This window comes from Papio anubis, chromosome 1, assembly GCF_008728515.1.
Source record: "Papio anubis isolate 15944 chromosome 1, Panubis1.0, whole genome shotgun sequence".
In the NCBI taxonomy this organism is placed as follows: domain Eukaryota; kingdom Metazoa; phylum Chordata; class Mammalia; order Primates; family Cercopithecidae; genus Papio; species Papio anubis.
In genome coordinates this window covers 136,054,027-136,073,907 of record NC_044976.1, presented here as the reverse complement: position 1 = coordinate 136,073,907, position 19,881 = coordinate 136,054,027, and the positions used below count along the sequence as shown (strand labels likewise).

The window sequence follows — 19,881 nt, the reverse complement described above, 5'->3', positions numbered from 1 at the left end:
GAATTAGACTCCTAAGGGAGTCTGAGATTTCCAAAATCTGTTCGGGGGTGACTGAAACACTTGAGAAGAAGCCTGAGAATAGTGACACTTGAGAGGCTCCCTAAGCTGACATGAACTTCCTCCCACTGGGGCTGGCCTTTTAGCCTAATACATGCCCATGAGGCTTGCACCCTCTCTCCTGGTCTGTAAATTTTTTATTTTTTGGAGACAGGGTCTGGCTCTGTCACCAGGCTGGAGTGCAGTGGTGTGATCTTGGCTCACTGCAACCTCTACCTCCCGGGTTCAAGCGATTCTCCTGCCTCAGCCTCCCGAGTAGCTGGGGTTACAGGCGCCTTCCACCATGCCCAGCTAATTTTTGTATTTTTAGTAGAGATGGGGTTTCGCCATGTTGGCCAGGCTGGTCTTGAACTCCTGACCTCAGGTGATCCACCCACCTCAGCCTCCCAAAGCACTGGGATTACAGGCGTGAACCACTGTGCTGGGCCTGGCCTGTAATTTTTATCCCAACTGAGTTATAATGTATCATTCAGTGTTGTATATCAGGGGTCAGGAAACCATGGCCCATAGACCAAATGTAGCCTGCTACCTGTTTTAGCATGACCCCTATGCCAAGAATAGTGTTTACCTCTTTAAATAGTTAGGGGGAAAAAATCAAAAGAAGAATAATAATTTGTGACATGTGAAAATTATATAGCAGTCAGATTTCAGTGTCCATAAATAAAGTTTTATTGGAACACAGCCACCCCCATTCATCTGTGCATTGGCTGTGGCTGTCCATAAATAAAGTTTTATTGGAACACAGCCACCCCCATTCATCTGTGCATTGGCTGTGGCTGCCTTCACACTAGGAAGACAGAGTGGAGTCACTGCAGCCTGCAAAGCCTAGAATATTACTATCTGGCCCTCTACAGAAAAAGTTTGCCGACTCCCGCTATAGGGAAACCTGGGTAAATTAAAGATGTGTGTTGTTTATACACTTAAAGAGTAAAAGATGGGCTGGGCGCAGTGGCTTACACCTGTAATCCCACTGTTTTCGGAGGCCAAGGCAGACAGATCACTTGAAGCCAGGAGTTCAAGACCAGCCTGGCCAACATGGCAAAACCCCATCTCTACTAAAAATGCAAAAATTAGCTGGACATGGTGGCTCACACCTGTAATCCCAGCTACTCTGGGAGCTGAGGCACGACTCGCTTGAACCTGGGAGGTGGGGGTTGCAGTGGGCCGAGATCACGCCACGGATCCAGCCTGGGCAACAGAGTGAGACCCTGTCAAAAAAAAAAAAAAAGAAAGAAAGAAAAAGAAATGCGAAGTCTACAGTGAAGAAGGAAGAAGGGAAGAACACATCCGCTTTGGGAGTAGACAGTGAGGTGGGAAACTGCTTTGTCACTACCAGAATGCAGTGTCTTGTGGCTGCAGGGTTTGCTGTGTTTTCTGGAAACAAACTTTGCTCTTGTGCCCTGCCCTACCCATCCCTCTCAACTTGGGGTCCTGCATTTTGCTCCAGGACTTACACCAGAGGATCGATAAGTTCCGTTTCACCCCACCTTTGGAGGACAGCTGCTTCCACTATGGCTTCAACTCCAACTACCTGAAGAAAGTCATCTCCTACTGGCGGAATGAATTCGACTGGAAGAAGCAGGTGGAGATTCTCAATAGATACCCTCACTTCAAGACTAAGATTGAAGGTATGTTTGCAAAACGCCAGCCAGAGAGGGATGTGTGTCATAAGAACGGCTTCTTGCACAATGTAACTTAGAGTCAGATAAAGTTGGAGAGATTCAGAACCCAATTTTAGGTCACTGAGATGTACTTATAAGTTGTAACCTTACTAAATGCAAAAATATTGCAGTCACAGCAAATCTGTCCATCTTTAGAGCTAGGCAGGAACACATACATGCAATTTAAAAACCAAAGAAATACACCATCCAGTCCAATGATGTGGCAGTCTTTGAGAGGACGGATGGAGATGAGATTTAGACCCGGGCCAGGTGGGGTGGCTCACACCTGTAATCCAAGCACTTTGGGAGGACGAGGCAGGTGTATCACGAGGTCAAGAGTTCAAGACCAGCCTGGCCAAGATGGTGAAACCCCATCTCTACTAGAAATACAAAAATTAGCCAGGTGTGGTGGTAGGCACCTGTAATCCCAGCTACTCTGGAGGCTGAAGGAGAATTGCTTGAAGCCAGGAGGTGGAGGTTGCAGTGAGCCGAGATTGCGCCACTGCACCCCAGCCTGGGCAACAGAGAAAGACTCTGTCTCAAAAAAAAAAAAAAATTTAGACCTGGGCAGGGCCTTGGTCAGCTCAACCCATTCTTGAAGTTTTGGAGTCCATGATACCATGACTGTTCAAAGATGCTCAGCCTGTCAGTCAAGATCCTATGAAACACTGTCCTATCTGTCTGCATCTCTAGGCCTCATGTCCCAACTGTATCACAGGTTGTCACACAATGTCACCAGGAAGGGAAAGTATCTTTCAGAATTTTCTTGGGAAGGTAACCCCAGGATCATTGGGATGAAGTAACAGTTTCCTTAGTGAAAAAGCATTTTTTTAACCCCAAAAAGATTTAGAATTAAATACGGGCTGGGTGCGGTGGCTCATGCCTGTAATCCTAGCACTTTGGGAGGCTGAGGCAGGTGGATCACCTGAGGTCAGGAGCTCAAGGCCAGCCTGGCCAACATGGTAAAACCCTGTCTCTACTAAAAATACAAAAATCAGCTGGGCGTGATGGCTCACGCCTGTAATCCCGGCTACTCGGGAGGCTGAGGCATGAGAATCTTGAACCTGGGAGGAGAGGTTGCAGTGAGCTCAGATGGCACCACTGCACTCCAGCCTGGGCTCCATCTCAAAAAAAAAAGACTCTGCTCTCAGGTCTTTTGGATCTATACCCAGAAGTGGACTTGCTGGATCAGGTAATTCTGTGTTTAATATTCTGATGAACCGCCATACTGTGTTCTGCAGCAGCTGCACCATTTTACTTTCCCGCCCAACAATGCCTCAGAATCCCGATTTCTCCAAATCCTTGCCAATATGTTTTTTTTCCCTTTCTTTTTTTCGGTAATGGTCATCCTAATGGGTATGAAATGGTATCACATTGTGGTTTTGAGTTGCATTCTCCTAATGATTACCGATGTTGAGCATTTTTTTATGCAGTACTTATTGAATTCTTTGTAATTTCTCTGAAGAAATGTCTGTACATATCTTCTGTCCATTTTTGGGTTTTTTGTTAGGGTTTAGGAGTTCTCTATATATTCTGAATAAAATCTCTTATATGATATTTGCAAATGTTTTCTCCCACTCTGTGGGTTGCCATACAATGAATCTTTTTTTTTTTTTTTTTTTTTTTTTTGAGACAGAGTCTCACTCTGTCGCCCAGGCTAGAGTGCAGTGGCGTGATCTCAGCTCCCTGCAAGCTCCACCTCCTGGGTTCACGCCATTCTCCTGCCTCAGCCTCCCAAGTAGCTGGGACTACAGGCACCCGCCACCACGCCTGGCTAATTTTTTGTATTTTTTATTTTTTTAGTAGAGATGGAGTTTTGCCGTGTTAGCCAGGATGGTCTCAATCTCCTGACCTCGTGATCTCCCCACCTTGGCCTCCCAAAGTGCTGGGAATACAGGCATGAGCCACCACTCCTGGCCACAATTAATCTTTTTAAGAGACAAGGTCTTGCTGTGTTGCTCAGGCTGGAGTACAGTGGCTATTCACAGGTGTGATCATGGCTCACCACAGCCTCAAACTCCTGGGCTCAAGCAGTCCTTTTGCCTCAGGCATCCTGAAAGCTGGTACTATAGGCGAGCACCACTATGCCCAGCTTGTTAATTTTTTATATTGAGGAAATTGTACATGTTAGGAATCTTATTTTTAATGTTTAAGATGATTTGGCCTTTTCAAGGAACAGCTAAAATTTTAATTTGTTAAAATTCTGGGAATTACTTAAAATATATGAAAGACATGTTGGTCAGTCAGATAAACTAAAGTTCCTAAAAAAAGGAAATTGAAATGATACAGTGTTAACTGGGTGTGGTGGCATGCACCTGTAGTCCCAGCTACTCAGGAGGCTGAGGCAGGAGGATCGCTTGAGCCCAGGAATTCAAGGCTGCATTGAGCTATGAGGACATCACTGCACTAGGTGACAGATCAAGACCCCATCTCTTAAAAAAAGAGAGAGCGGCTAGGCGTGGTGGTGCACGTCTGTAATCCCAGCACTTTGGGAGGCCAAGGCAGGCAGATCACGAGGTCAGGAGATCGAGACCATCCTGACTCACATGGTGAAACCCCGTCTCTACTAAAAATAAAAACAAATTAGCCAGGCATGGTGGTGGGCGCCTGTAGTCCCAGCTACTCGTGAGGCTGAGGCAGGAGAATGGCGTGAACCCGGGAGGCGGAGGTTGCAGTGAGCCAAGATCACGCCACTGTACTCCAGCCTGGGCGACAGATCGAGACTCCATCTAAAAAAAAAAAGAGAGAGAGAGCCAGGCGCGGCGGCTCACGCCTGTAATCCCAGCACTTTGGGAGGCCAAGGCGGGTGGATCACAAGGTCAAGAGATGGAGACCATCCTGGCCAACATGGTGAAACCCCGTCTCTACTAAAAATACAAAAATTAGCTGGGTGTGGTGGCATGTGCCTGTAGTCCCAGCTACTCGGGAGGCTGAGGCAAGAGAATTGCTTGAACCAGGGAGGCGGAGGTTGCAGTGAGCTGAGATCGCGCCACTGCACTCCAGCCTGGTGACAGAGCAAGACCCTATCTCAGAAAGAAAGGGAGAAAGGAAGGATGGATGGAAACCTTGACTTGGCAGCAAACATCCTTGCCTGGGCAGCAAACATCCTTGTTCTCCTGATGCAAGCGGGCCAGGCCTGAGGGAGACGGAGTCAGAGAAAAGCTAAGTCCCAGTGATGTGTGTCCTGGAACTAGAGCCCTTCCTGGAGCTCAGCCAAGAACACTAAAAAAAAAAAAAAAAAAAAAAAAAAATCTGGAATGATTTTTTGGATCAAATTTGGACTCCTCTTGAGTGTTGCTGAATTCTTTACAGGATTTTGATATCTTCTGTTATTAGCCTAACAAGAGGGTTCAAGCCACTTAATCCCAGCCAAACTGCTGTATGCAATTACCAGAGGTTCCTGTTTGGATCCCTGGCACAAAATTGCCTGGCTTCCTTGAGTTTGACTTGGATCCCTGTGTTTTCCCAGCTCTTCAATGTCCATCCAGCAGAAATTAACAGGGCGTCTGCTGTACCCAGGCATTCTGCTGGGGCTGGGGACACATAGGGAGGACAGGGTCCCTCCTTCACAGCTCATAGGTTCTTCCGGGGCAATTATAGCATATGGTGGCAGCGTTATGAGGGAGGAGGTTCTGGGAGTTTCATGAGCCCCACAATCTTCCTTTGAATGTGAGGGAAGGCTTCCTGGAGGAGATGGCATCTAAGCTGAAATGAGTGGGACTTTGCCAGGTGTGTGGGGAAGGTGGTCCAAGAAAGGGGAACAGCATGTTCAAAGGCCCAGAGGCAGGAGGCATTAAAGGGCCCTTTCTCTCCTGGCGGCTGCCAGCCTTACCCCACTGGACCCTTTCAGAGTTCCTCATGACACTGGGGTTTTTTTAGAGACAGGGTCTCACTCTGTCACCCAGGCTGGAGTGCAGTGGTGTGATCACAGTTCACTGCAGCCTCAACCTCCTGAGTTCAAACGATCCTCCCACCTCAGCTTCCCAAGTGTCCCAGCTAGGCTATTTATTTTATTTTATCATTATTATTTTTTTTTTTTTGCATTGTTAATAGAGACGAGGTCTCACCTTGTCGTCCAGGCTGATCGCAAACTCCTGGCCTCAAGCAGTTCTCCCACCTTGCCCTCCCAAAGTATTGGGATTACAGGCATGAGCCACCACACCCAGCTGACATTGGGTGTTTACAGTGCAAACCCTCCCGCAGATACAACTGCTCCAAAAGAGCCAGTTTCTAGCATTGAATTCATCGTGGACTTACCCATGTATGGTTCTGGCACCCTGCCCAGGGCGGGAGGCCTGTTCTTGGCCTTGGTCCTTGTGGTTCGGAGTCCCTCCTCTGGGCCTGGATTCCTGCGTTCTCTGCCCATCCCCCCACAGTGCTGACTGGGCAACCTCTGGTCTGTGGGCCCAGCAAACCTTCAATATCTCCCTGAATCTTGTCCTGGGCCCCCAGGCTGGGGTTGGTCCAAGTCCTCCTCCCTCTTCTCTCTCACAGCAGACTTCTTCAGGGTCCTCTCTGTCACTGCACTACCCCTGCACTCCTGGATGCTCATAGCCCAGCCTCCAACCCCCACCCCAGTATTCTGTCCTCATCCACACTGGCCTCACTGTTCAGCCTCCCTGCCCCTACCACTTCCCTGCTCATTCTATGCTGAGCTTCCAGATCTGTCCCACATCCTGGGCCTCCCACCGCAGGAGACCAGATGCTGTCCTCAGAGTCTGAGAGCTGACAAAGGTGTCAGAGACCTCTGGATAAGCCCAACCCCATCACGTCCAGGAAGAAGGGAACTGCCTGAGGCACCAGGTCTCCAGACTCCCTGCCTGCCCCTTTTTCCTTTACCCTTGGCCCTGACACCCAATACCCCACCCCCTTGCCTCTTCCCCTCCAAGCCCAGCACTGCCATCCTGAGCCCTCCTCAGCTCCGGGATGCTAACCCAGCAGCCCTGTCATGGAGCATCCTATGGGTGCTACAGACCTATAGGGAAAGTCAGAAAGAGTATTTCCTCCCACAAAGGGAAACGGACCCATGAGGCAAACTATGAGCTATGGGCTTTTTAAAAATGTCTTGCCGGGTGTAGTGGCTCACGCCTGTAATCTCAGCACTTTGGGAGGCCAAGATGGGCAGATCACGTGATGGCTGGAGTTCAAGACCAACCTGGCCAACATGGTGAAACCCTGTCTCTACTAAAAATATGAAAATTAGCCAGGTGTGGTGGCACATGTCTGTAGTCCCAGCTACTCGGGATGCTGAGGCAGGAAAATCGCTTGAACCAGGGAGACAGAGGTTGCACTGAGCCGAGATCATGCCATTGCATCCCAGCCTGGGCAAGAAGAGTGAAACTCCATCTCAAAAAAAAAAAAAAAATGTCTTGACAAGGCTTGGTGGCTCATGCCTGTAATCCCAACACCTTGGGAGGCTGAGGCGGGAGGAAGCCAGGAATTTGAGGCCAGCCTGGGCAACTTAGCGAGACTCTGTCTCTATTTTTAAAAAGTCTTAATTTTTAAAATTCAAGTATTTAGGCCAGGCACGGTGGCTCACACCTGTCATCCCAGAACTTTGGGAGGCCAAGGGGCAGGCGGATCACGAGGTCAGGAGATCGAGACCATCCTGGTTAACACGGTGAAACCCCGTCTCTACTAAAAAATACAAAAAAAAGGCCAGGCACTGTGGCTCACGCCTGTAATCCCAGCACTTTGGGAGGCAGAGGCGGGCGGATCACAAGGTCAGGAGATCAAGACCATCCTGGCTAACACGGTGAAACCCCGTTTCTACTAAAAATACAAAAAATTAGCTGGGCATGGTGGTGGGTGCCTGTAGTCCCAGCTACTCCAGAGGCTGAGGCAGGAGAATGGCGTGAACCTGGGAGGCAGAGGTTGCAGTGAGCCAAGATCACACCACTGCACTCCAGCCTAAGTGACAGAGTGAGACTCTGCCTCAAAAAAAAAAAAAAAAATTCAAATATTTAAAATGGAAAAGCACAGAAGGAAATATAGTGAGAAGCAGCTCCCTCTTGCCCCTGTGCCGGCCAGAGGCAGCTATGTTTTACTCGTGCGTCCTGGGAGAGCCTGCGCATCCACAAGAGTGGATGTGTATTTTTTCTCTAATTTAAAACTCAAATGACAATGTGGTAGAATTTGAATTAAAAAGAATCTCACATCATGCAGTGTGTTCCAAGGGAGATAAGATCACCTACTAAAATAAACTTTAGAATAGGAGTAAATTTAGCAACATAGAAGGACACCCAGGATACATTGTTAAGTAAAAAAAAAAAGAAAAAAGAGGTTCTAAAATAGAGTGTATGTATGATTCTATTTTTGTTAAAAGTTATGTTCTCTAAGTCTTTTTAAAAAGTTTGAACTGTCACAGCCAAGAAGGGTCTAAAGAGACATGACAGCTCAGTGGAGTGTGGGTCCTGGTTGGGATCCTGGAACAGAAAATGGACATTAGGGGAAAAAACTAAGGAAATCTGGCTAAAATGTTGTTGTGTGTAGCTACCAGTATTATCCAGGTTTTAAAAAGGAGAAAATCCTGGCTGGGTGTGGTGGTTCACACCAGTAATCCCAATACTTTGAGAGGCCAAGGTGGGAGGATGGCTTGAGCCCAGGAGTTTGAGACCAGCCTGGGCAATATAGAGAGACCCCATCTCTACAAAAAAATAAAATAAAATAACAAAAAGGAGCTAGACATGGTGTTGCCTACCTGTAGTCCCAGCTATTTGGGAGGCTGAGGTGGGAGGATCGCTTGAGCCCGGGAGGTTGAGGCTGCAGTGAGCTATGATGGTGCCACTGCACTTCAGCCTGGGCAACACAGTGAGACCTCCTCTCTAAAAGAAGAAGAAGAAAAAAAGGAAATCCTGCAATGTGTGACAACATGAATAAACTCGGAGGAAATAATGCTAAGTGAAATAAACCAGGGATAGAAGGACAAATACCGCATGATTCCACCTATAGGAGGAATTTGAAATAGTCAAACTCAACAGAAGCAGAGAGTAGAAGGGTGGTTGTCAGGGGTTGGGAAATAGGGGAAACGGTGTTGCTGATAGTTGCTGTGTAAAGTTTGAGTCCTGCCAGCCGAAGACATCCTAGAGATGTGCTGTACAGCAGAACGCCGTCAGTGTTGGGCATTTACAAATCTGTTAAAAGGGTAGGACCCATATTAAGTGTTCTCGCCATATAATAAGTGTAAACACTAAGGAAATCAGACTGTGGACTTTATAGTTAATAATATCTCAGTCTGGTTTGTTAATTGTAATAAATGTTCCATGCTAACATAAAATATTAATAATGGGGGAAACCTGGTGGGTTTGAGGTATATGGGAGTTTTCTGGACTCTTGGCAGTTTTTCAGCAATCTAAAACTGTTCCAAAATAAAGTTTAGACAGACAACACCATGTTGTCTCTTGAGAGTGGGATTACATGTGAGTCTTCCCCCTTTGGCTTGTCTTCTGAGTTTTCTACAGTAAACATGTATTATTTATATAATATATTAACGACAGAACAGAACATTAGCTACGCCACGCTGACTGCACCAGCCCTGGTGGCAGAGGGTTCCAGGCATGGCAGCCACCCTCACTGTGAGTGCCGTAAGGGCCCAGTTGCTGTCCAGGGCACTGGCCTGGGAAGGCGCTGCCTTCTTTTGATATACAGAGGCCCCAAGTCAGTCTAGAGGAGCCCGGAATCCATTCACCTGCCCTTGGCTATGATGATGTTTCCAGCATTGAACTTAAAAAAAAAAAAAAAACTTCCACTTTATTTTAATTGTTTGAGATGGAGTCTTGCTCTGTTGCCCAGGCTAGAGTGTGGTGGTGTGATCTTGGCTCAGTGCAACCTCTGCTTCCCAGGTTCAAGTGATTCTCTTGCCTCAGCCTCCCGAGTAGCTGGAATTGCAGGCGCCTGCCACCACGCCCGGGTAATTTTTTTGTATTTTTAGTAGAGACGGGGTTTCACCATGTTGGCCAGGCTGGTGTCGAACTCCTGACCTTAGGTGATCTGCCCATCTTAGCCTCCCAAAGTGCTGGGATTACAGGCGTGAGCCATCACACCAGGCCCAAAAATCTTCCACTTTAAAGAAAATATCATTTGGTAATTAGAAAAAGGTAACATTTTGTCACCGTGTATGAAAAAAGTTATTCATTTAATACCTGTTCATTGTAGAAAAAATGGAAAGTACATAAAACTCAAAGAGAAATTAAAAGCACTGGAATCTACTGCTCGGAGAGAACTGCTTTTTACATTCCCAAATTTTAAAAACTCACCAATATATGGTATAACCATAGTATACGCATAGATGACTTTACAAAAACTGGGTCACACAATGGATATGACTTGATCATTTGCTTTTACCTCCCAGTAATATCTACTGATCTGTTTGCTATGTTAAATAAATATACATCTACCCTGTCCATTTAGATGACTGAATTGGACTCCAGTATACTGTCAAACTATACTTGATTAATCCTGTATTGCTGGATATGTGGGACTTTCTCCCTACCCTCCAGATTTTAAATTATAGACCAAGTATTTATGGAGGCCTGCTGTGAGCCAGGAGCTGTCCTGAGCCCTGGAAACCCAGCAGTGCCTGTACAGACCTGGCCCTGCCATCAGGGGGCACCTCTAAGGAAACCGGGAGGCAATAATCGTAGCTCCCTTGCAGGGAGGTTGTAAAGGCTGAGTGAGGACGTCTGTGCACCTGGAGCACAGTGTGAATATGAAACCAGTGTCAGCCATTACTGTCATCAATACCATGAGGGGTGGCGGGGGCGGGGGCACTAAGGCTGGCAGTACTCAATATCCAGGTTCTGGGGGGTGCCAGAGCCTGACCACACAGGGCCTTCTCTCCCTCCACCCTGACTGTGCTCTCTCCCCCAGGGCTGGACATCCACTTCATCCATGTGAAGCCCCCCCAGCTGCCCGCAGGCCGTACCCCGAAGCCCTTGCTGATGGTGCATGGCTGGCCTGGCTCTTTCTACGAGTTTTATAAGATCATCCCACTCCTGACTGACCCCAAGAACCATGGCCTGAGCGATGAGCACGTTTTTGAAGTCATCTGCCCTTCCATCCCTGGCTATGGCTTTTCAGAGGCATCCTCCAAGAAGGGTATGGGGCTGCTAGAGCCTCCATAACTGCCCCGTCCTTGCCAAGGGTGGGCCAGATGTTCCCACCAGGCTCTCCTTCCGGGAGGGTGAGCAGGGAGTTGGCCCTAGGAAGCTGGGAAAAGAGGGACCAGAGAGGCTGGCCCCAGACACACTACCCTCCAGGGCTGGAGATGCCACCCCTACGTTTGGGCTCCAGGATTCCTTCTTGCCTCTGTGAGCTTTTCTCACCTCCACCTGGGAGGAGGCGGGCCTGAGAAATTTCACAGAACCCCCAGAGGGCCCATGGAGCAATCTGCCTGTGACTCCATGCCTTTCCCCATCACCGCCAGGGTTCAACTCGGTGGCCACCGCCAGGATCTTCTACAAGCTGATGCTGCGGCTGGGCTTCCAGGAATTCTACATTCAAGGAGGGGACTGGGGGGCCCTGATCTGCACCAATATGGCCCAGCTGGTGCCCAGGTGAGGTCACTGTCGGGGTGGTGTGTGTGTGTTTGTGTGTGTGTGTCCTCTAAGAGATGGACCTCTGTGCAGGGGGGGCCAAGGTCCCCCCAGGGGAGAGGAGGGAGTGTGACTGTCACTCAGCAGTGCCTGAGGCATGTTGACTTGGATTTTCCTGTCTGTAACCCAGGGTTGCGGCTCTGGGCCAGGTTCCCAGGCAGAGAAGGCCTGTGATAGGAGGGGAATGCCAGGCTTTAGACCTCTGCTGGACCAAGCTCTGGGATAGCCCTGAGCAGAACTCCCCAGAAACTATTTTTCCCCCAACCTCCCTCCTCCAACTCCCATGGCCTCCCCAGTGGGGCTGGTGCTGAAAGAGGCTGGCCCTGTGCTCACTCCTCAACCCTGAGGCCTGTTCCTCCTCCGCCATCTCTCCTCTCCCGCTCTCCTTGACACCACCCCAGCCTCACCTGGGCCCCTCTCTCTGCCCTCAGCCACGTGAAAGGCCTGCACTTGAACATGGCTTTGGTTTTAAGCAACTTCTCTACCCTGACCCTTCTCCTGGGACGGCGTTTTGGGAGGTTTCTTGGCTACACTGAGAGGGATGTGGAGCTGCTGTACCCTGTCAAGGAGAAGGTCTTCTACAGCCTGATGAGGGAGAGCGGCTACATGCACATCCAGTGCACCAAGCCCGACACCGTGGGTGAGCATGCTCAGGGGGCCTCGCCCACTGCTGGCTCCACTGGGGTGGCGAGACCCCGCGGGGGAACCTCACCACCCCACCCCAATGCTGCCCACAGGAGAAAGCCTCTTATAAGGACCTCCCAGCCCTTTAGGTCTTTAAACTGCATTTTCCCATAAAATCAAGAGGATGGACTCTCAGCAGATTCCCAGGCCAATTTAGCAACTCTGTTTAGCCGACTCAGCATTCATAGTGGCTTTCACCCCTGATCTCCCACCCCTGAGTCTATATCCTACACTGAGAAGCAGAGGGATGGAGGGGTTGGGGTAGGAGGAATCCTGGGGGTGGGCAGCTCTGAGCTGCAGGGGAGAGGGGAGAGGGTGCCCTGGGGCCTTGGGGAAGAGGTTCCCAGGCAGTGAGGGAGGGCCCAGCAACCACATCTGCTATCAGGGTCCTGTTAAAGGACAAAACTTTTTCAAAAAGATAAATTTATAAAGGAACCAGTAAAATTTTAAAAAGAAACAATTCAAAGACAAATAACACTGAAATTAATTTGCTGACAGACACAAAACTTGTCAACATCCACAGAGTAATAGCAATTAAATCACCATGGGACAAAATTCATTTGCCTCTATGAACGAGTCATTCGCATTACCCTCAGTTCTCTACAATTCACAGAACTGTAAAATAGCTCAATGACAAGGAAAGATGGGAATTCTATAGAATCACGTAAGTCCGGAAGGTCTGCTACGTAACTCCCTAGATCTTGTTCAGAAGACACCCAGGAATTATCTTGCCCATTTTTAGGTTCTTTATAGTTTTCGTGGCAGTCCCATGCCCACACACATGAGGCAGCTCATAATCATAATAATGGCACTTTATAAAATCAGTATTTTTCTCTGATTATAAAATACATGTTCATTGTCAAAAAGATTAAAAATGCAAAAAGTACAAAACATTAAAGGCAATCTTGTATAACCTCTCCTCCCTCCCCACATCCCCTCTCCTTCAAAAGAACTTGTGAACATTTTGGTGATTAATTTTTACAAGTCAAGTATATCCATATCACCAACACGGCCCCAACACTCCAGATGCCCCTCAGGGTTCTCTCCCAGACACCATGCTCTGACTTCTGACTGAGATGGTTTTGGTTGTGCCTGTTTAACTCCTTCTGTGAATAGAATTCACAGAGTATGTACCCTTGAGTCTGGCTTCTTTTGCTCAATATTATGTTTGTGAGATTCATCTATGCTGTTGTCACAGCCATTTTTTTTTTTTTTTTTTTTTTTTTTAGACCAAGTCTTGCTCTGTTGCCCAGGCTAGAGTGCAATGGTGCAATCTCGGCTCACTTCAACCTCCGCCTCCCAGGTTCAAGCAATTCTCCTGCCTCAGCCTCCCAAGTAGCTGGGATTACAGGCACCCACCATCACACCTGGCTAATTTTTTGTATTTTTAGTAGAGATGGGGTTTTACCACGTTGGCCAGGCTGGTCTCAAACTCCTGACCTCAGGTGATCCACCCACCTTGGCCTCCCTAAGTGCTGGGATTACAGGTGTGAGCCACCACACCCAGCTTGTCCCAGCCTACTTTTTTTTTTCTTTTTTTTTGAAATGGAGTCTCGCTCTGTCGCCCAGACTGGAGTGCAGTGGCACGATCTCAGCTCACTGCAACCTCCGCCTCCTGGGTTCAAGCAATTCTCCTGCCTCAGCCTCCCAAGTAATTGGGATCACAGGCATCGCCACCATGCCTGGCTAATTTTTTTGTATTTTTAGTAGAGACGGGATTTCACCATGTTAGCCAGGATAGTCTTGAACTCCTTACCTCAAGTGATCCACCCTCCTTGGCCTCCCAAAGTGCTGGGATTACAGGCATGAGCCAACGCCCCCAGCCTGTCCCAGCCATTTTTAATGACTGTACAGTATTTTGGCTTATGAGTATATCAATATGTATTTGTAACTGATCCCCTATTTTAGACTTTTTTAGGTGGCTTCTCATTTTTCATGAATCACAACACATAGACTAAAAAACCCCACCTTTTTAAAAACAGCACTTCTCACTGGGACCCCACCAAATGCAGAGGCATGGGCCCTTCCATTTGAAGGAAGCTAAGCAGGCAGTGTGCGAGGCCCCAGGAGACAGTGGGAAGGTATCGTCACTGTTTATCAGATGAGGATGCCGAGGCAGAGAGTTAAGGAAGCGAAGCGTGTGAGCACCCAGGAGTTAGGGCAGACCTGTGCTCGAACGTGGCTTCCTGCCCACAGCCCCACCCTCTGTGGCCAGTGCCACATGTCACACATGAAGCTCCAGCTCCCTGGTCCCCAGGCCTGAGTCTCTCCCTTGCTCCCCTCCACGCCAGGCTCTGCTCTGAATGACTCTCCTGTGGGTCTGGCTGCCTATATTCTAGAGAAGTTTTCCACCTGGACCAATACGGAATTCCGATACCTGGAGGATGGAGGCCTGGAAAGGTGAGACCCTGGTTTGCCCCGGCAGTTGTGACCCTGGTCCCAGCAGCCAACCTCCTCACCCTCTTCATCCCCTTGTCTGGTTGCTCTGCATGGGGCGCTCACCAAATTCTATTGTTGACTTTCTTACAAATCCTCACCCCATGACCAACATAGCTGCATTTTTCGGGTGAAGCGGCCTGGTGAGTTGCTCCCAGCCTCACAGTGCATGGTCAGGACTAGGAGGCAGGCTCACCTGCTTGTGCTCCTTTTGCTGAACAGGCCCCTCTGGGATTAGGGAGCCCAGAGGGCAGCAGGCACCACGTTATTGCCAAGAGCATCTGGGCTCTTCCTCCTGCTTCCCTGGAGAACCTGGCATCAGGGTCACATGACTGCGTGTTCCAGGAGGGTGGTCGCAGAAAGACAGGAGGCTGTTACATCTCTCAGAGCCTTCAAGGCTGTATCCTCTACATGCCTGACTCCCAGCTCTGTGGCCTGACTCAGGCTTCACCAAGGTCAGCTCTGACCCACCCTTTCCAGGACCCATCCCTTTATTCCTTCAGTGACACACAGAGGACCAGATAGTGCTGGGGATGAGAAAGAGAGTAAAATGAGACTGAATCCCGCCTTAGGGGTAGGGACTCTGTCTTGGCCATGCTCTAGCCCCATCACCTAGAACAGTGCCGGGTGAACAGTGGGAGCCCAGTACCTAGATGTTGAATGAATGCACAAAGGACTGTGAGAGTTCAGTGTAAGGAGGATTCTCTTTGTCTAAGCGGCAGAGAGGGGAAATGACCAGGAGAATGTATCTGATTTGGGCCTTGGAGGATGAGTAGGAGTTTGCTGGATGGAGGAGAGAGATTTAGGCAAAGAGAAAAGCCATAAAAAATGCAAGGAAAGGGTGCTTGGAAAGGGTGGCTTGTCCAGAGGCTGAAGCAGGTACACTGGGGCCAGATTGCAAGCAAACTCATTCTTGCAGGCAGGTCCTCGCCTCCTCCAAGAGCCTCAGCAGGGCCTTCCTCTGGGATCTGCTTCCCCTGCCCTACATTCAGCAGGACCCAGGGGTCGATGGAGCTCCTGCAGGACCACAGGCAAGGGGTCTGGCCTGTTCCTTGTACACAGATACTTGGAACCAGACGCGAGGCCCCACCAGACTGTCCCACTAGGCCACTCCTGCAGCTCTGGCCCCAGGTTACAGGGAGCACCAAAGCCCTGAGCAGGAGGCAGACAGGATCAGATCTGTGTTCCAGAAAGAACCGGAACACACAAGAGTGGAAATGGTGGTGGTGGTAGTTTTCAAGCTGCAGGCAGAGCCGAAAGGGAGATGGAAGCACTTGGCCGACTTGCAGAAATCCAGCTCACAGAGTTGGCGTGTGTACTGGAACTAGTTTTCATTGATGTTTTCATTTTGCCACCAAAATCACATGGAAAAGGCTGTTCCCTTTATCTCTGCCCCTGCTCCGTGCTGCTGTTGCTAGAGATCCAGGGTTTGAGACAGGAAGGTGGGGTTGGGAGCGCCTGCTCTGGGGACAGTGGAAGGTGGGGTGGGGGCTGTGGAGTGTGCATCCTAGACCCAAGTTGCCCAGGTTTGAATTCTCCACTTAATAAGTAAAATGGAGATAATAGTACCTATGTCCCATAGGCTATTGAGAGGAAAACATGAATTAAATGAAGGTAAGGAGCTTAGAACATGCTGCCTGGTACGTGGTCACCATAGTAGCTGATGTCCTGAGCAGTTTCATGGTGCAGGGGTGGAGGGGAGGGAGGAGATGTCAGTGGCAGGAGAGAGGGGATGGATGTGTAGAGTCAAGGTGGGTGTGGGGGAGGACCTTGGGGTGATAAGAGACACTTTGATTAAATTCATGCACTCCAGTCTGGTGCCCTGGGCAAAGCCTGCCTGTGACATGAGGATACCACACACCTTGCATGAGGTCTGAGGAGGGAAGCCGCATGGTCAGGGCCTGGCATTTGTAGGACTTTCCAGCTGCCCTTTGTCACACAACTGCATCTGGCACTAAGAGTGGGGCTTTGTGTTCTGTGTTCCCAGGAAGTTCTCCCTGGATGACCTGCTGACCAACGTCATGCTCTACTGGACAACAGCAACCATCGTCTCCTCCCAGCGCTTCTACAAGGAGAACCTGGGACAGGGCTGGATGACCCAGAAGCATGAGCGGTGAGCCTGGCTGACTGAGAACAGGGGCCTCTGAGGCTGGAGGCAGGGGGATGGCCAGTCTGGAGCTCCAGTAAGGGCCCTCGGTGGTGGGATAAGTATAGCCTTTCCTGCAGGGGTGCCCCAGGGCCCTTGGATGGGAACACTAAAGGTCAAGGGGTTTGGAGAAAGCCCTCATGGAGGGACCACGTGCCTGGCTCCCGGGCAGCCCTCAGTACTGCTACCGAGTCCAGGATGCTGGTCTGAGTGGCACTGATGGTTCTGGGATTTCCAAGTCTCACATGGAGACCCTCAAAGGTGGGGATTTAGAGGCTGTCCCATGCCTCTGCCTGGGTGGCCCTCCCACAAAAGAGAGGATAGTGAGGGGAGCAGTTGAGACCTGGATTTGCCCTTTTCTTTATGGCTCCTTGTGGGGGGGCCAGCTGATCTCATCCCCCAGGCTCTTGAACCCCCTGCTGTGCAGGACGGAGAGGCGCAGGGCCACAGCCTCCCGCACCCCATCGGCTCTTTCGCTTTCAGGATGAAGGTCTACGTGCCCACTGGCTTCTCTGCCTTCCCTTCTGAGCTAATGCACACGCCTGAAAAGTGGGTGAGGATCAAGTACCCGAAGCTCATCTCCTATTCCTACATGGCCCGTGGGGGCCACTTTGCAGCCTTTGAGGAACCGGAGCTGCTCGCCCAGGACATCCGCAAGTTCCTGTCAGTGCTGGAGCAGCAGTGACCACCCCACACCGCCCCCTGCCTCCCTCCACAAGTGCCCTCCAGGCTTTTCTTTGGGAAGATACCCCTTTTCTGAGGAATGAGTTTGCCTCCGTCCCCTGCCCATGCTGGGAGCCCACACTTACCCCCTCACCCCTCCAAGCTCACTCCCCAATCCCCAACTCTGTGCGATAAGCAATATGGCCTTGATGATAAATGACTTTACTTCTAACAGCGGCTGGAACCCAGTGACATAAGCATGCCCTGACCCCACATGGGGCCCCCTGTCCAAGCAGAGCTGGCAGGCCCCTCCTTGCTGGCAGAGGCACAGGAGGCCCATTGGGGATGAGGCCACTGGCCAGGGCTGTGCTGCACCAGACCAATGGCACCGCCCCCACCCCTAACAGCACAGGGGCAGCTTGGAGCAGAGGCGGCATTGGCCCCCACTGCAGGCGCAAGTCAGCGTCAACAGGGTCCCTGAGTCAGAAAGCCCAGGCCCACTAGGTCAGCGGACAGGCACAGGCAGGGCCTGCAGAGGTGCCAAGGCCCTGGCCCAATTGGGCTGGAAGGAGCCTGGACCTGCTCTTCCGCACCCCCTCCCACCCCCACGGCACAGGCTTGTGCCTTGGTGCCCCCTGGAGGTAGCAGGGAGGAGGCTTCTCAGGCAGAAGTCTTAAGTTGCATCCCATCCCCTGGAATCTCCAGGAGGGAGAAGAGGGACAGCCCCTCCTTCCTGCCAGAGCCACAGCTCTAGGGCAATGGGATGGCCCTGCACCCAGCCCAGGCACCCCCTCTGTGCCAACCACGCTGTCCTTTGGTTCCGAGGAGGCCCTGAGCACTGCCCACCCCCACACCTTGGAGGGAGCAGACAGAGGGTGAGTACTGCACAGAGCCTGCCTGGAGGTGCAGACTCATGCACTCAGCCCTGAAGAGGTGGGAGAGGCTGGATCTTAACTGTGGTCCAGTGGGCACATTATGAGTGGTCCTTGTCCCTGTCTGTTATGGGGTGTCCCTGACAACATGATACAAAAACACAGAACTGTAGTGGGATACAGAGGTGTGTGCACAGCTGGCTGGAACACTGGCCGCCTCCCAGCCTGCTCCCCATAGCTCACTCCTGGGTGTAGCCTGGAGGGGCTGCTGGGTTGGGGAGGGACTGGCCATGGAGCAGGGAGCTGGATGCCAGCTCATCTCAGACCTGGACTGCAGCATCTCTTTGGTTATCGGTTGTGTGTGTGATCAGAAGGAAGGAGGCCTTCCCCTTGTTACATCTCTCTCTCCATATATTCTCCCAGACTCATCAGTTTGGGGGCGAAAAGTCCACCACATGGTCTTGGCGACAAACCACTGGGGATGTCACCCCAGCTGCAGAGCCGCAAGCTTGTGCCACAGGGGGAACTGGGTGAGCAAGGTAGGGGCGAGGCCTGCATGTGCTCCCCTCACCACTGCTGGGACCAGAAAAGATGGGCACCTGATGGCTCAGCTGGGCAGTCCCAACACATTCCCACTCAGCCAAGGGCCTGAGCCCCAGGCCATTCTGGTTGTGTCTTTTCAGAGCAGTGAGACCTAAAACAGATGGGAAGAAGTCATGAACTTGGGAGTCAGGCTGCTTCGCCTGTCTTCTCACCCTGCTTCACCTTTCTCACCCCACAGGCTCCCCTGAGCCTGACCCAGCCAGTAGCTCACCCGGCCTCAGGCCTCCTGTGGGGCAGCAGCCACACTGCCCATGGAGCTCTGTGCCAAGCACTGTCCAGGGATAGTCCCGCTGATGTTGTGGATGGCACCATAGGTCTGCTGCTGCTGCGGAGACAGTGCTGTCCTCTCCGAGGCCAAGCCGTTCAGAATCCGAGGCACATAGGGCTGTCAGCAAATGGATTCGTGCTTGGCTTGGGGCAGGCATGAGATTCCACACTGCATCCCTCCCCTCCTGCCCTTCTCCTCCCAACAGAAGGACACAGACAGTGGCCGTAAAGGACATATGAAGAAATAGCAACATCAATTTAGGACATTAGGACCTAAAATATGCCACCTGTGGAACTTCCTAGCAGCCAGGGCAAAAGAGAAAGCCCAGTTATACAGCTCTCATGATGACAGAAGGAAGTACAGGAGAGCAGTTTCTCTGAGGAAACTAAACTTCCTAGCCCTGGATCCTAGGAGGATTTCTCACTTTGTAGAAGAAACGTGTCTACCTATGTAGGGGGGGCTTAGAACGCTGCCCTGGGACCCCTGGGATGCTCAACATATCTGTGTGAGTCTCATTTCCTCCCAATCCCAGGCTCCAGCCACTGACCCCGGGCGCAGAGCCCTGCCCCACTCCTCCTGAGACCCTGACTGTGAGTGAGGGCTTGACATCATCCACCTGTCCTGCGTGTTCCCTGCCTGGCCAGCAAAGCCACAGGTGTGTCTCTGGGTAATGAGTCCTTCTGAGGCCCTCCCTCTTTTGGAACTTGTCCAAGGACAGACACCGATAAGAGAGCCTGACACCTGGGAGGCAGTCACCAGAAAGAACCCTGCAGATGAGGTCGGCTCTGTCCTGGCCCGGCTGTCAGGAAGGCCGGTGGCCACAGCTCTGGAACCCTGGGGCTCTGTTTTCCCTTACCAGCCCCACCCTAGGAGCAGGACCCTGGAGGCAGGGAGAACC

At 50.8% G+C, this 19,881-nt stretch overlaps 2 protein-coding genes across 12 annotated transcripts in view; one reads left to right on the top strand and one right to left on the bottom strand.

Moving 5' to 3' along the window:
• The window catches only part of EPHX1 (epoxide hydrolase 1), a 38,369-nt gene extending 20,897 nt beyond the window's left edge, over positions 1-17,472 (top strand). For both annotated transcript variants that reach the window (XM_021926736.1, XM_021926734.2), the window contains exons 3-9: positions 1,505-1,685; positions 10,587-10,814; positions 11,143-11,272; positions 11,743-11,951; positions 14,287-14,395; positions 16,419-16,544; positions 17,061-17,472. In XM_021926736.1, coding sequence (XP_021782428.1) covers positions 1,505-1,685; positions 10,587-10,814; positions 11,143-11,272; positions 11,743-11,951; positions 14,287-14,395; positions 16,419-16,544; positions 17,061-17,262 — 1,185 coding nt within the window. In that variant the 3' untranslated portion in view covers positions 17,263-17,472. The remainder of the gene's footprint in view (positions 1-1,504; positions 1,686-10,586; positions 10,815-11,142; positions 11,273-11,742; positions 11,952-14,286; positions 14,396-16,418; positions 16,545-17,060) is intronic.
• Positions 17,473-18,505: 1,033 nt separating this feature from the next.
• The window catches only part of TMEM63A (transmembrane protein 63A), a 35,770-nt gene continuing 34,394 nt past the window's right edge, over positions 18,506-19,881 (bottom strand). For 7 of the 10 annotated variants that reach the window (XR_001895310.3, XM_021926696.2, XM_021926694.2 and 4 more), the window contains 2 exons: positions 18,927-19,100; positions 18,506-18,806 (listed from right to left, as the gene is read on the bottom strand). Coding sequence is in view for 6 of the 10 variants with exons in the window: in XM_021926696.2 (XP_021782388.2) it covers positions 18,933-19,100 (168 nt within the window). In the remaining 4 variants the exon portion in view is untranslated. Of the gene's footprint in view, positions 18,807-18,926; positions 19,101-19,724; positions 19,864-19,881 lie in introns of those variants that run through there. The other 3 variants (XR_002517273.2, XR_002517274.2, XM_021926726.2) reach the window with 2 other exon arrangements.